This window comes from Nematolebias whitei, chromosome 7 (assembly GCF_014905685.2).
Source record: "Nematolebias whitei isolate Nwh7 chromosome 7, NemWhi1, whole genome shotgun sequence".
In the NCBI taxonomy this organism is placed as follows: domain Eukaryota; kingdom Metazoa; phylum Chordata; class Actinopteri; order Cyprinodontiformes; family Rivulidae; genus Nematolebias; species Nematolebias whitei.
Window position 1 is genome coordinate 51,961,043 of NC_056504.1, and position 16,617 is coordinate 51,977,659.

At 42.9% G+C, this 16,617-nt stretch overlaps 1 protein-coding gene across 1 annotated transcript; it reads right to left on the bottom strand.

The window, feature by feature from the left end:
• Positions 1-4,033: 4,033 nt before the first annotated feature.
• pck1 (phosphoenolpyruvate carboxykinase 1 (soluble)) lies at positions 4,034-7,666 on the bottom strand. The gene is made up of 10 exons (XM_037679752.1): positions 7,569-7,666; positions 7,161-7,442; positions 6,748-6,932; positions 6,416-6,619; positions 6,111-6,298; positions 5,843-6,005; positions 5,508-5,732; positions 5,260-5,391; positions 4,888-4,983; positions 4,034-4,781 (listed from the first exon to the last, which is right to left on the bottom strand). Exons 2-10 carry the CDS (start codon positions 7,382-7,384, stop codon positions 4,288-4,290), a joined length of 1,911 nt encoding a protein of 636 aa, XP_037535680.1. The 5' UTR covers positions 7,385-7,442; positions 7,569-7,666; the 3' UTR covers positions 4,034-4,287.
• Between the last annotated feature and the right edge of the window lie 8,951 nt (positions 7,667-16,617).

A 16,617-nucleotide genomic window follows, 5' to 3' on the forward strand; every position in this document is an offset into this window, starting at 1 on the left:
ATAATCCAGGTAGAATATCCTGATGCATGCTCAATAATCCAGGTAGAGCAATCTAAAAAAGTTCAGTCAGGTCCTATGGACGGGTTCTTCTAGTTGATGAAACATTTTGTCTTTTATCCAAAAGACTTCTTCAGTCTGAGGAGCCACAGCAAACTGACAAGCAGGCCGGTCATTAGCACCTGATGGCCGCTTGCTATTCACGGGGCTGAGTGATACTAGCAATAACAGCATTGTAAGAGGGGGACAGTTAAACATGGGAGGCTCCGCCCCTGTTTAATGATGGACAGGTTCTCTTCACAAACATGGCCTCCTTGACTCTCCTCTCAAACCATCATTCCTCTCTATCAAGGATGTGAACATCTTCATCCCTGAGTGAGAGGGTGTGGCAAGATGGTGCCAGCGTGTACTGGCAGTCGTCTACCCTCGTTCATTTGTTTATTGCTGTATAGTTTTATATGTTGTGCCAGGATATCTGTGGACTGTTGGTGTATGACCAACAGGTAGTTATTGATCTAAATCAACTCTTTGAACTTTGAGGATCAAACATTCAGACTCCCTCCTCCTCTAATCTCCGTACCAGCTGAGATGTGGTGTTTACCTGTTCGTGAGTGAAGGAGGCGGGGCAGAGAACGAGGAAAGCGTGGAGGCGATCTGGTAAGAGCCAGGGCCCAACGGAGATCAACTTTTGGGACTGTACCCCAAGGAGCACATGGACTCTGGTGGATCCAGCCTGTGGCACCCGTGCACCTAGATGCCGGTGTGCGTGATCTGCCTCTGCGGGCCCCGCTGCACAAGTCCGGAGGACGCTGCGCTGTGGATTCTGGATGCCTCCGGACACTGCGCCGCAGCTCCCCACCTGTCTGTGAGGAGACCACGCTACATCTGAGCCTACTAAATGCTAGATCGCTAACAAAATGTTTCTTTGATATTCTTTCTTCATGTCTCATAAACTGGACTTCATGCTGCTTACGGAGACCTGGCTCCAAGTCAGTGAGTCTGCTCCTTTCTCAGAACTTCTACCTCCCAAATGTCTCTATCTAAACAACAAAGTCCATGCTCAATAATCCAGGTATACAATCCAACATTTTTCAGTCAGCTCATCTGGACAGTTTCTTTTTCTGTGCTGAAACGTTTGTGCTGTCCAGACGACCTGACTGAAAAATGTTGGACCTCTATCTAAACTCGCCTCGGATGACTGGCAGAGTGGGGGTCAGCAACAATATACAAATCCAGACGCACATGTTGACGTCTACCGGCTCACTCTTTTTCAAGTTTTGAGCTACAGACTTTTCTGATTGACAGTCCAGTCCCGTGTGCTCTGATGTATTGATCGCCTACATTCAACAAATATTTCATTCAAGATTTTACAGACTTTGTGACAAGTCTCTTGCTGAGACAAGGTCATTTTGTGATTGTTGGGGACTTCAATATTCATGTGCGCTGTAAAACCAAACCACTGGCAAATGACTTTTGAAATTGATGGACTCATTTAACCTGACGCAGCTGGTGTCGGGCACAACACATGAAAAAGGACACGCCTTGGACTTGGTGCTGTCCTTTGGTGTTCATGTAAAAGACTGACATCTGTGAAGCACGTGTCTGACCACTTTGCTGTGCTGTTCTCTGGCACGCTGTCCCATAGTGTGATCAGGCCCTGCGCCCCAGCATGCCCAGTTCCATAATACAGTTCCAGACAGCTTCTTTACATTTTTAGCGAAATGCATAACCCCAAACTGATTTCTAATTTTTATGAAACTTGTGAGGCTTTGGACTCAGTCGCTCCACTTAAGCGGAAGCAATCAAAGACACAACCCTGGTTGGATGAAGGCACATGCAAACTCAGACAGGAGTGTAGGCGCGCCGAGCGCCGGTGGAGGAAACATCATCTTCAGATTTCTTTGCAAATACTTAGAGATAGTCTTGCTAACTCTCAGAGAGCTGTTAAAGCTGCAAAATGTAGATTCTTATCAAACCTTGTTTCCTCAAACTGCCACAAACCAAATGTGCTTCTTATCACACTAAATTCTCTTATATGTCCCTGTGATAGTAACGCTACTGTATCTTCATCCAACGTCTGTGAAGACTTCCTGTCATTTTTCAAAACAAAATTTCTGATCTTAGCTTGTCTCCTCTGTCTAGTGTGGATCCAGTGTCTCCATCAGTTTGTCATACTGTCTGTGAATCTTTTGAACCTGTGTCTCTTAGTGAACTGACTGAGACTGTTCAAAGTTAAAGCCTTCTTCATGTCCTCTGGACACCAGTCGTCTGTTTAAAGATGTCTTTGACTGTACTGGTCCATGTGTGGTTAAAATGGTAAAAGCTTCTCTGATGACTGGATGTTGTCCTACTCATCTGCAACATGCTGTGGTTCATCCATTCATCAAAAAGAGCAGCCTTGATTCAAATGTGCTGTCTAACTTCAGCTGCTCCCTCCTTCAGGGTTTGCCACAGTGACCGAACTCACATGAAATATTTGGCCTTTGTTTTTTACACCGGAGGCCCTTCCTAATGCAACCTGGACTCAAACCCTCAACCTCAGCAAAACAAGAGCATGTCACTGAGCAGCAAGCTACCACCGGCTCCGTGTTATTGACGAGTCATTTAATAAAGTGTTTGACAGTTAATACGCAGGTTGCTCAAATGTCAAATAGAAAGTGTGTACATTTACACAAGAAGAATCCATGAACACAGAAAGTCTATAGAAATTTGTGCCTGCATGAAAATGCTCATCTTTATTTGATCTTAACAAAAGTATAACCGGGTGCCTTTGATTTTTCCATAAACGATTATACAAATGAAGAAAAACACAGCCCACCCCGTTGCTTATTGTCAATCAACAATATCAAACGTTGCAGCCCCTGAAAAGTTAATCATAAAGAAAACTGAGTCCAAAGATCAACACCGGAAAATATGTTTTGATGTTCATCTTTTCTGGGGGGCAGCACGGTGGTGCAGTTGGTAGAGCTGCTGCCTCTCACAGAGCAGGTCCCTGGTTCAAATCCCAGTCTGGGGGCCCTTTCTGGGTGGAGTTTGCATGTTCTCTCCGTGCTGCGTGGGTTTTCTCCGGGTAGTTTCCTCCCACAGACTAAAAACATGCATGTTAGACTGATGGTAACTCTAAATTGTCTCTAGGAGAGAGAGAGAGAGATAGAATGGTTGTTTGTCTCATTTGTCTTTGTGTGTCCCTGTGATGGACTGGAGACATGTCCATGTGTACCCTGCCTCTCACACAGCAATAGATGGACATGGACACCAGCGACCCCCGCAACGCAAAAAGGAAGATGCAGGTAAAGATGACGGACGGATCTTTTCTGGGGTCAGTCAGTAAAAGATGGTCAGAATTATTGGGAGGGTGAGTGCCACTATTTTTTAACATTTGTCCCAACATCTTGTTCACCACGATAAAACACAAAAAGAGAGGTTGTTCTTCTTCTGCATGGTTTTGTTTAGCTGCTCAAACTGTTGCTTGCTTGTTCATCGATCCCACAAAGCACGTGTTACATGATTCTCCTCCTCTGATGGATTGTTTGATTTGTAGTACCTGTTAGCGTATCACACATCTGAGATTAAAGTAATTTCTACTGTTGACTTTGTGTTAACCACATGTTGCATGTTGTCAGGTCATTAAAGGGCAGGATGACTGATCTAATTTACACTCTGGTGACAGTGCAGGATCATAATCTGCACTTTTTCAGTCAGTTTTGTTCATCATGACGTGCTGAGTATAGGGAAAAATGACCAAGACCACACAAAATCACTGTACATTTACAAATGTTTATTATAATTTCTTTTGAAAATGTAAAACTATAATAAACAGAACCAACAGAGACTAATACTGTATAAAAATAAATTAAGACAACAAATAACCTCATACAATTACCCCTGAATGAGGGGACTGAGTCATCCATATGGCAACAACACAGTGATGTGCATTTGTAATAAGTTATTCTTAAATAGACACAAGACAAACATAAAGAAAGACAACGCATTGCACAAAGGTTTTAAAATAGTGCTGCTATATGCAACAGCATATGGATGATAGAGAAATAAATATTTCATATTGAGTTTAGAAGCCTTAATGTAAATCTGATTTCTAAGAACTCGTTAAAAAGTAGGATTTTACGTAGTAGAATTATGGAGACAATTAGGAGTTTCTTTGATTGCGGTATTAGCCAAAATTATTAAATTTATCCAGGATTTCAGCTCCACTGCTGGATGTCACATCCATCTTTCTAGGTCTGCTGATAACATTTTCTGGATTTACAGGCCAGTTGTATGATGAACTAACTAACCACGTCCATTTATACTGCAGCTCCTTTCTCTCCCCATCTGCTTCACCCTCTGCTGCAGCAGCTCCAGCTGCCGGCCCACCTCGTTTGGCAGGTCATCGTTCACCTGCGTGGTGAAGTACTTTCTCACCTCGTCCACCTCCCTCTGCCAGAACTCCTGATCCAAGGAGAACAGCTCGTTCAGGTTCACCTTCCCTCGCAGGCCCTGGAGGTTCAGGGAGTCATGGCTGGGCAGGTAGCCCACCACGGACGGCACAGCGCTGGTCTGGCCATCAATACGCCTGAACATCCAGTCCAGAACTCGGATGTTGTCACCAAAACCAGGCCAGAGGAAGCCAGCAGTGGGACTCTTGCGGAACCAGTTGACGTGGAAGATTTTGGGAAGCTTGGCTCCAGGGCGGTCGACCATGCTCAGCCAGTGGGAGAGGTACTGACCAAAGTTATAGCCAAAGAACGGGCGCATGGCGAAGGGATCGTGCATGATGACTTTTCCTGGATACAGAACGAATGAGAGACAACGAGTGAACATTGACCTCTGACGGCTAACAGACTGTACAAAACAAAAAACACAAGTAGATCAGTGTGCTCAGACTCTGACCTTTGTGTTCAGCTGCTGCAGTCGCCTCTGACCTCATGGCTGCTCCAACAAACACACCATGCTGCCAGTCAAAGGCTTCGTACACCAAAGGGACACCTACAGGGACAATCAGATTGAATACTTCATTGTTGTTTGGTCTATTTCTTCAAGTCATGTTTTGTCTTTGAGATAAAGGGTCATTGAAATCAAGGATTGAAGCAACAAATTTCAGATACCACAATACTGTGAATTTACTCTGTTTAAACCCTTCAAATGGGAAAAGAGAAGACTTAATGTTCAATTGAAGAAAACCAAACTAGAAGTGCTGTTATGAAGGACACAAACCCAATGTCTATTTTTTCACAATGCTGTCAAAATCCCAGTTATCCTCACCTTCTGGCCTGCGGCCGCCAAAAATGATGGCCTCAATGGGGACTCCCTCTGGCGATTCCCACTGCGGGTCGATGATGGGACACTGACCGGCCGGCGTGCAGAAACGAGAGTTAGGATGAGCGCAAGGTTCTCCTTAGAACAGAGAAAGAAAAGCCAATGGTTTAACTTTTCACACTTTGATATATGCATGCACTCTGAAACAGATGGTCAGTAAATAATAAGTAGACAATAAACATGAAGCTTCTTACCTGTCTCTGAATTCCAGGGCTGGTTTTTCCAGGATGTGAGCGTTACTCCTTCAGGCAGTTCTTGGTCAATTCCCTCCCAGTACACACCACCATCGCTGGTCTCTGCAACATTCGTGAAGATGGTGTTCTTAACAATGGTGGCCATTGCGTTGGGGTTTGTTTTGACTGATGTTCCAGGTGCAACGCCAAAAAAGCCATTTTCAGGGTTGATAGCACGTAGGTTGCCTAAGAAAAGACAAAAGGCAAAAAACATTGTTAGTTTGACAACTTTTGCATGTTTTATTTAGTTTCATTGTCATTAAAGGGCCCTTGAAGAGCTTTGAAAAGTCCCTCACCTTGGTTGTCAAACTTCATCCAGGCGATGTCGTCTCCTACACACTCCACCTTCCAGCCAGGCAGCGTTGGGCAGAGCATGGCCAGGTTGGTTTTGCCACAGGCACTGGGAAAGGCTGCTGCCATGTACTTCTTCTCCCCTGCAGGACTGGTGACTCCCAGGATCTGAACAAGACAAATGTTCAGTTTTCATCAGGACAGTTAGCTTGTTTGAGAAACCCATAAATGAGACACTGTTTCTGGGAGTTTTATTTCTTCTTCTTTTCTTACCAGCATATGTTCAGCCAGCCAGCCCTCCTCCTTAGCGATGCGGGAGGCGATGCGCAGTGCGAAGCATTTCTTTCCCAGCAGAGAGTTTCCTCCGTAACCACTGCCGAATGAGATAATTTGTCTGCGGTCCGGGATGTGGGCGATCAAAGTCTGCTCAGGGTTGCAGGGCCAGTTATTTACCAGAGGCTCTGAGAGAACAATCACACAGTTTGTTATTTTAATAAATGGTTTAAAAATGTGTAAATGGTAACACAAGAGCTTGCAGGTATTTTTATTGATACTATGTTTAATGGTTCTGGACATACGTTTGACTGGGAGGGGACAGCCGACAGAGTGCAAACAGCGGACAAACTCTCCATTTCCCAGAGCGGACAGCACAGACTTCCCCATACGGGTCATCACTCTCATACTGGCCACCACGTAGGGAGAGTCCGTCAGCTCGACACCGATCTTAGACAGGGGGGAGCCCACAGGACCCATGCTGAAAGGAATCACATACATGGTGCGACCTGAGGACAGAGAAACAAGACGACACATTCATGTCAGAAAATCAAGGAATGCTTTTCTTTTCCTCTGTCGTCTCGTTTTAACATATAATCTCTAATCTCTAATAATTTTACACGCGTCTCTGTGGTACCTTTCATGCAGCCGGGGAACCGCTGAGCCATGGCTTTGTCAAACTCTTCTGGGGACATCCAGCGTCCCAGCTGGCTGACTCCACCTTCTAGTGGAGTGGGCACGGTTTCCCTCTGGTTCCTGGTAACAATCACTGTCTTGCTCTCTACCCGGGCCACATCCCTTGGGTCAGTTCTGGCTAACCAGCTGCAGGAGGAGGAATGAGAGGAATGAGGAGAAGAAGACATTTGGACAGAATACATATTCATAAAACTATTTTAATTATGTTTTCAAATGAACCTATGAGTTGTTCATCTGTTAAGATCTCTACAAATTATAGTACTGGATGAACAAAGTCATTAGAACTTTAAGAAAATGTCCTATTTCTACCCAGCCAGTCCGTAAACCACTAAAACCAGCCTAAAACCATCTTACCAGTTCTCATATTTGGAGAGCTTTTTGATCATTCCCTGCTCTTCCAGCTGGGTCAGGATTGCTCGGTTCTCTTGATCTGAGCCGTCACAGATGTGGACCGACTCAGGCTGGCACAGGGCCACGTTGGTCTCCACAAACTCCCGAACCGCTGGACTGAGGGAACCGAGGTCGCCCTGCAGGAGCCTGGGACCCCTCTGGTTCTGGGACTGGATTTGAGGAGGCATGGTGAAGGAGTCTGGAGGTTGCTGGTAGACTTGGAAAGAAGAGATGAAGTCTGAAAGTCTGGAGTGAAGATAAATTAAGACGGTGGGAAGAGAGAGGTCAAGAACGTGACAAAATAAAATGATAAAACAATAAAGAGTGAACATTTAGAACAGAAAATCTACAAAACAAAGAGTTTCTCGTTACCTTCAGGAGCTTTTGGAGCGATGACTGTTAGTTTGGCCTCATCAGCTGAGGTGTCTCTGTTGGCTGCTCTCAGTCAGGCTGAGGACTCTTGGTCCGCTGTGTCTGCTCTGGAGAAGGTTTGCTCCTTTTATACCCTGGGATGTCCCTCCAGAAGGGGGAGAGGGGGGTGTGACGAGGTGTGCTCATGACCCTGTTGATAAGACAGAGATAGTGTGTAACAGGCTGCCAATCATTAACCAGCAGCAGGACAAAACTTTGCTTCATGTAACCGGTTCCCTCCGCCGTCAGCTGGATGCCGATGCCTGATTTGGACCTCAGAGTGAGAAACAGGAACCCTTGGGCTCATTAATGCTCTTAAACTTGTTCTTATGCAAAGGAAGTCAGGAAGGTTTTTTTATTGTCCTTGGCATCATGTGGTAGATGTGGTGGAACAAAACTGTGTACACAGGGTCCCAGTTGCATCCAACAAAAGTATAAATTGTTAAGGAAAACAGTAATAAGATCTAAGATATGAACTAAGAAATACACTAAGCACTAGTAGTACAAAAACAACACGCCGAACAACAGCAGGACGAACATGAATCTGTGTGAGCAGATGAGGATGAATGAACACAGCAACATGAAATAAATCAGCAGCATGAGACCACCAGCATGGATAAGCAGCAGCACATATCAACAATCAAGTGGCTTTACAGTATTTTTTGTTTTTCAGTGATAGTCCTGGTTAGAGATTCATGAGTCTAACAGCCTCAGGGTAGAAGCTGTTCCTCAGTCTAGTGGTTCTACATGTAAGGATCTGCACCTGCCCTGCTCTGTGCAGATAGTTAATGACTCTCAGGTGCTACGTATTGGGTTTAATTAGAGACTCTCCTTTATATACTGTGCTCTCCTGCATCTCAGGCAGGGGAGCATTAGGTGTTAAACTGCACCTTCACGGTCGTCTCCTAGTGTCTTGGTATTCCATGTATTTCCTACGAATGTAAGTAGTATTGCTGCCCCGACAGCATTATATGTGATTGTTGCCTTTTTTGTGATTAAAACACCTTTTTGTGACCTCATTGGATTCTTTCTTGCATTTGGGTCTCAACCACCACCCGATTTTGACACTACACTTAATGCTCCTGAACCTCCTTCCTGAGGGGAGCGGGGCAAAAAGTGTGTGTGCTGGGTGAGTGTGGTCCTTCATGATGCAGGTGGCCCTCTTCTTGCATCTGGAAGTGTAGATGTCTGTGATGGTGGGGAGGGTTACTCCAACATCTTCTGTTTTCAAAAAACATTCAATACAACATCTTCTGTGCAGCCTTCACCACTCTCTGCAAAGCTTTTCTTTCTGCAGAGGATGCTCTCCACTGCACACCTGTAGAAGGAGGTGAGGACTGAGTTTATATGTTGTTAATAAAAAGTTATAAAAAAAAAAACAGGGAGTGCTTGCCCTGCAGCCCACATATCAGACCAGCCCACCAGGAAATCTCCAGACACTCCAGCAGCCACGGCGGGCCTGATTGTAATTGTCTCGTGACAAATTCCTTAATTTCTCACTATTTTAGTTATGGTGTCAACGGAGGAGGAAGAGATCTCTTGCCTCTTGGAAAAAACAAAAGAAAAGACCATTAAACCAGATCAGGGATGAAGAAGGGGAGTTTAGTACATTGGTGTTGTATACAAAACAGTCTGGCAATTGATTGTGCGACACAGAATACGCATACGCGGTTGTAAAAATTGTTCTTTGTGCAGACAGGGCTTGCAGGTGTCCGCTTCGACACTGCACTGAGTCTAATCCAGTATGTGCAGACCTCTGCAGAGTGAAGTATGTGGGAGCCTTTAGTGATGAGAAGGGTTGCTGTAAGGCAAGCCCATACAGGTAAGTTTTTCTCAGAACTTAAGAGAATACAAAATGCCAGAAGCACTGCTACCATAAGCATCGAGAGGAGTCATCTGCTGCTCTTTAGACTCCTGGCATCTCATCAGGAAGATTCTTCTCAAATGTGGAAACAGTTGGCACCATCTGGTGTTTCCAAAGCAGCAGGGAAAAAACTGAATAGTTCTGATTTAAAAAAAAAAGTGTTTCAATTTCAGTTTCTTTATTTAGTTTTCAACATGTAGCTTAAAAGAGAGATGTGCATCAATTAAAATTCCCAAGTATTTGTAAGAATCCAAAAACTCATTGGGAACACCGTGTGTGGATGAGATAGGAGGAAGAGTTGCTGGCACCAACTTTCTGTTGAGAAACAACATCCCTTTGGTTTTGTCAGCATTTAGCAGCAGTTTGAGATGGAATAAGTTTGACTGGATGAAGTCAAATGCAGACTGTAGAAACTGGAAAACCTTGGCAACTGTTTCAGCTCGACAATAAACAATTGTATCGTCAGCATAGAGATGCAAGGAGGCATCAGGAATGTTTTGACTTACATTACTTTTTATGAATTGTAAAAAGAGCGGGTCCTAAAACTGAGCCTTGTGGCACACCATTAGTGACTGTTAAAAATCTAGACAAAGTACCATTGTGCCGAACACCTTGCCTCCAACCTGAGAGATAGTTAGAAAACCAGCCAACAGTGTGATCTGAGAAGCCAACATCTGAGAACTTGTGGCAGAAGATGTGATGATCTACAGGATCAAAGGTTTGGACAGGTCTAAGTAAAGTGCAGCTCAGTAATCCTTAGTGTCCAAAGCTTCAACAACATCATTAAAAACCTTCAGTGATGCAGTTGTTGTGCTGTGTTGTTTCCTGAAGCCAGATTGTAGAGAAGATAAAATGTTAAGAGTCCAAATACTTCTTGACTTCACAATTTGCCACATTTCAGATGGTTCAGGTTTGATATTGGTGAATAAGATTTTTGTAATAGTGCTCTCTTGTCCTCTTGCAGCGTTGTTGCGAAAGTTCGGCCCCCACAGTGAGTGAAGTCAGGTCAGGGTTCACCATCGTCAGGCAGCAGCATGACGTCTTTGTCCGGCCTCGTTTGAATTGGCTGGAAAACAGGGGCTTGCTCTCATGAGGGGGGAGCTCTGTCAGGAAAGATGTGTGCACACCTACATGCGCTGCGTGGAGACTTTAGATAAAAAGGGATCTCTGAGCAGCGTTTAGTCTTTGCTGATTGAAGTTCTGATGTTTGCAATTGATTTGAAGTTTCCGGCACGTCAAAGTACCAGATTATAAATGAAGAATAAAAGCTAATGCTGCAGTTAACATGCTGTAACTTTACACTTTGACTGAATTCTTTTGTTCACATTTTTTATTCAGGCTGATACTGCGTGAAGAACTAGAGTTTATTTAATAAGCAGCCGTTTATGGGATAACAAACAGATTTGCTGATGTGTTTAATTGCTTTAGGAATAATTCATGTTTATCAAATTACAGAGATATCAAATTTAAGATTTTTTAAATTTAAATGAAGTTACTTTTAAAATCCAGAAATGCTTAATTGCATATTTAAACGCATGTTTCTCCTACATGAACATATCAGAATGCTTTAGGCTTCGACCTGTTCTTTAAAACAGCTCAGCCTCATCATCGGGCATGAAAGAAGAATTTGACTGAGGAAAGTTATTTTTGATATTGTCTCGTAGCTATTTAAATAAAAAACAATGTGAGTTTTAGATCAGTGCAATAATTGATAGACACTTTTTTAAACTCGTGACTTACAAACATTTGATGATTCCAATTGTTTGCGGCTACAATACAAGCCCAAATCATCAGCTGTCCACCACCATGCTTGACCGTTGAGACGAGATGTTCGTGTTGAAATCTTGTGGTTGGTGTTCTTTATTAAAGACACTCATTACAGGTAAACTTCTCTACTTAGGTCTCATGTGTCTGAAAGACGTTGTTCCAGAAGTCTTGTGGTTCATTCAGATGAAACTTTACGAATCCAAGTTGTGCTGCCAAGATTCTTTTACAAAGAAGATTCTTCTGTAATCCGTCCATGCAAACTGTTCTTCTTTGGACGTTTTCTAATCTTCTGTCATGAACTTCAACTTTTAACCTGCTTTTCGAAGCCCGCACTTTGAGATATGGCTCTTGAGGACTTTAGTGATTTTACTGAGAATTGTGCGCTTTGACCTCTGGCTGAAATTGTCGAACCTCTTAGGGAATGGATTTTATTTTGTTGTAAAATGCATTTGAACAAAAAGTGAAAGCACATGTACGATCAAATAAATTTGACCTTTATTGAAATTAGTGACAACATCAAAAAAGGTTAAGTCTTGTCATCTGGACCAGTTTCTTTAAGGGAGAAACATTTCATCCTCCATCCAGAAAACTTCATCAGACTCATGAAGTCTTCCGGATGAAAAGTTTGTCACCTAAAGAAACTGGTCCAGATGACAAGACTTAACCTTTTTTGTTGTTATCTACATGGATGATGGAGCTTAAAAAACTTTTTATTAGTGACATTTACTCCCAAAGTTCTACTAGGTATTGATGAGAAGTGGTTATTTCTGCTGCAGTGGTCGTATGTGAAGGAAATGTGAGGACACAGAGGACAGAGTGAGATGGAGGACGATGACTCACTGTGACAACCCCTGAAGAGGGAAAAGCCCAAAGAAGAAGATGACGACAGTCTAAGTTGAGCTAGAAGTCTGAACATAGACTGGTGTCTGAGCTAGACGCCTGAACATAGACTGGTGTCGGAGCTAGACGTCTGAACATAGACTGGTGTCGGAGCTAGACGCCTGAACATAGACTGGTGTCGGAGCTAGACGCCTGAACATAAACTGGTGTCTGAGCTAGACGTCTGAACATAGACTGGTGTCGGAGCTAGACGCCTGAACATAAACTGGTGTCTGAGCTAGACGTCTGAACATAGATTGGTGTCGGAGCTAGACGTTTGAACATAGATTGGTGTCGGAGCTAGACGCCTGAACATAGACTGGTGTCGGAGCTAGACGTCTGAACATAGATTGGTGTCGTAGCTAGACGCCTGAACATAGACTGGTGTTGGAGCTAGACGCCTGAACATAGACTGGTGTCTGAGCTAGACGCCTGAACATAGACTGGTGTCGGAACTAGACGTCTGAACATAGACTGGTGTCGAAGCTAGACGTCTGAACATAGACTGGTGTCGGTGTTTGCTCCTTTGATAACTGTCTGAAGTTCTGTGCAGGAACGTTCAGCCACAGCAGACAGTTCTGTGATGGAGTTCAACTCAAAGCAGTCTGCTCCTCAGATAAATAATCTTCAGTTATTTTTTACATCAGTTCAGTGTCCTGCGGTGACTTCTCTTGTGACTTGGTGCTTTGTAAATAAACTGAAGTGAGTTGAACAGCTAGCTGAACTTTACCAGGAACTGAGTACGACGTGGAAAGCTCAAAGAACAGGGCGGTACGGTCCTGGTCCTGCAGGTTACATAAAGCTTCAGGTGTTTGATGAACTGTGCTCTGAGGGACGTACATCCTGCCGGCAGCCATAAAACTCTGCAGATTGATAACATTTATTGTTGCTGCCTTTTAGATCAACTCAAGAAGTTTGCAACAAGAAGAGGTAATGAACATCGTGAGTCCTCGTAGAAAGGTTTCCTCTTGTAGCTCGCAGGCGAACTGTCCCGACTCATTCAGAGCAAGCTCTGCACGTCAAGTCAAATGTATTTAAAACGCACGTTTTAAAACAGCAGGTGTTACCAAAGTGCTTAACAATAAAAATAAAAAAGTGTCAGTAACTTAAAGATTAAAAAAAAAACCAAAATCACTTAAAAGTATGAAAACATAAAACACTGAACAATAAAATACTAAATCAAAGCACATGGAGTTAAACGTCAGTGAAAACAGATGTTATTTTAAATTGTTTAAAACAGGAAGTGAAGGGGCCTGTCCAACGCTGGGGGGGCAGATTGTTCCAGAGTTTAGGGCCACTTTGGAAAAAAGTGAGAAAATATTTGTTTTTTATCTACATTGTTAAAAATGATTTTTCACCTCATTTAAAAAACTGCATTGAACAGTGAACCTCTGATCCAAATCAGCATGAATTTATCAGTGTATTATTTTTGTTTATAGTTTATAATGTTACAAAAAAAAACATTTTATTTACAAAAGTTTTAAGAACGAACTGCTTAAAAACTATTTAAAATGCACTGGAGTCTTTGTTCAGGAGGTAAAACTTTCCATGAAGTCAGAGATCTTTTAACAGAGGCCTGATTGCATTTAGTCACGGAGCAGAAGTAAACAGCAGGACGGTGTCAGCTGACTCCTCCATCAGTTACTGAGATCCTCAGATTTTAGAAGTCACGGACGCAGCGCAGCACATCAATAACTCCAGACACAAAAAAGGTTCATGACTGGTTTCAGCTGTAGCTGTGATGTCATTTTCCAGATATAAGGAGGTAGAGTAAGAAGTTGTACAAAATATTACAAATCCCATTTTAGTCGTTAGCGAGAACTGTTTCTGTGCTCATCAAGTGATCAACCTTTAACTGCCCACCAGGCAACAGTAGTTTGTTTCACCCAGTTTTTAGTCGGTTGCTGGCAGACAAATAACTGCAGAGTCACATGCACGTAAGGCTTCAACTACGCTCCTCTGGATATTTTTACAGTTTCTTTTCTCTCTATTTGACTAAAATATCTCCATACAGACAAGACGGGTGACATCTCAAATAACTGAAATACTAATATAAGAACAGGTGGGTAGTTTTATCATCCAGCACAACTCTGAAAGTTGAACAAAAGAGCACAAAAAAGAAAACCGCAAAGTGCCAATACATGATACACCCCAGTACTTGTGAAGTACTACTTGATACTTACAGGGGTACAATGGAAAAACATACAGGGACTTAACATGGTACATAAAGGGATAACTATGGTGTATCTATTGGGTACTTACAGGGTAATAACAGGGATAACATAAGGTACTAAAAGGGGTACATACGAGGTAACTATGGGGTAATGTATAGGGTAATTACAAAGTACTCATGGGGATGCATACAGGGTACTTAAAGGGGGATCACAGGGTCTCTATGGGTCCTTACAGGGTAATTTACCAGGTCAATATAGAACACTTAAAGGGGCGTGTACAGAGTAATTTTGAGTAACGTGCTTAGGAAAGTACATACAGAAAACTTGCTGTGTAATGCACAGATTAATTACCATGGCTACTGGGTATTTATGAAGGTATTTAAAAAATACTTGAGGGGTATAGACAGGAGGGTACTTACAGGGATTTTTACTTGATGAGCATTTACAGTATAATGACAAGAGTACTCACAGAGTACATTACCCCATAATTACATTACATGTTATCCCAGTAAGTACCATGCAATTACTCTGTATTATTCTGTATGTATCCTAACAAGTATTACTGCCCAAACAATACGCCAACATTCTTTGAAGGAATGCATTGAACCCACCGTCTGGTGTGACAACTTTTAAAAAGATCTAAAGCATCTCTTAGTGCTCAGGTGACTCTCTGTAAGACTGAGACAAAAGGTAAGAAGTTGTAAATGTGTGTGCCATCCAATAATACACAGAGGCAGTTACATGATTGTCCATCTTTATGTTTGCAAGTGATAATCATGTTGACCTAATGTGAAAACAGAGTTTTTTTTGTGTTTTTTTGCTGACTCAGCAGAGCTTCATTACTGCGCCAGTGAAACAGTGCTCATCAAACTGTGTAAACAGAAACCGGCTGCGAGCTGAAACGTGCTCAGGCACAGGCTGAACTCCGGTTTGCCAACAACATGAACACATCACAAAAGTAAACTTCAGTGTTCACGGCACGGCTGGGTGCTATTGATCCCTTCATCAAGACCAAAACCCTGTGACCCAAAAACATTCAGGGGGTCCACAATAATTCAGACATCAGCTTATGTATAAGTATATATGTATATATATATATATATATATATATATATATATACATATACATATATATTTGAAGGTTTGTTTCGTGCTATGAGGACTCAAAATCAGCTGATTAATGAGCGAAACGATAAGATGGAGGGCATTTGTGAGACTCACAGGCCACCTGCAGCTTCTAGGACTCAACAGCATGTGGGATCAACCTTGAGGAGGCTCATAACATGGATCAGTGGAGTGGAAAACCCATAAATCTGGACATTTAGGACCAAGAAAGTTCCAGCAGGACTCAAGTCTGACAAGAAAATAAAAACAGTCTGCTTGAAGAAAATCAACATTAGTGGCTCATCTGAACCTGACTCCCTCGTTTGGCCTTGGATATGAGTCGACGATAAAATTTAAAGAGGAGTAAAGGAGGCCATCTTTGTGAAAAGAAGCAAGCAAGATCCTTCAGAAGGCACAGACCCAGCTGCTGAATGAACGGGTGGGACAGACCAATTTTACTATTGAGGCCTTGAAGGCCAAAGAAGAGCACATTAAACAGAAACTAACAACGTGTCTAGATCAGACCACACTTCAGCAAGTGTTGGACTGTACAGATCAGGCACGCTTAGCACAGCATGTCAAGTCCAAGACTCGACAACAAAACAAGTTTAACGTACTAATAACTCATCAACACCATCACTATTCCAATAACAACACATTCAGTGTAGGACAACACTCCAGTAGTCAATTACATGTCAGGGAGACAGAAAAGTGGGTGAAGAATTTATCTGACAGACATATCCTGATGCATGCTCAATAATCCAGGTAGAAAATCCAAAAAAGTTCAATCTGGTCCTCTGGACATTCAAAAAAACAAAAAACAAAACAAAGCAAAAAATGTAGAAACGTTTCGTCTCTCATCCTGAGGACTTCCTCAGTCTGAGGTGCTGTATTCAGCTCAGTCTCTTAAATAGCACCTTCTCAGAGTGGATCAACCAGTTTGCTGCTGACAACCAGAACCAGCTGATCACATGCTCAAGAAGGACCATCAGCCTAACAATGGATCATTAGCACCTGATGGCTGTTTACTGTTCACAGAGGGCTGAGTGATACTAGCAATCACAGCATTGTAAGAGGGGGACAGTTGAACCTGGAGGCTCCACCCCTGTTTAATGATGGACGGTTTCTTTTCACAAAGATGGCCTCCTTTACTCCTCTCTCAAACCATCGTTCCTCTCTGTCCAGGATGTGAACATCTTCATCCCTGAAAGAGTGACCTCTG

Excerpts from the sequence above, each read along its gene's own strand:
- pck1 (XM_037679752.1), bottom strand. The coding sequence starts at position 7,384 with ATGCCTCCTCAAATCCAGTCCCAGAACCAGAGGGGTCCCAGGCTCCTG. Across the intron at positions 4,984-5,259 it reads TGGCGGCCGCAGGCCAGAAG|GTGTCCCTTTGGTGTACGAA; the intron begins GTGAGGATAACT and ends TTGTCCCTGTAG. Across the intron at positions 4,782-4,887 it reads TGCAGCAGCTGAACACAAAG|GAAAAGTCATCATGCACGAT; the intron begins GTCAGAGTCTGA and ends TTCTGTATCCAG.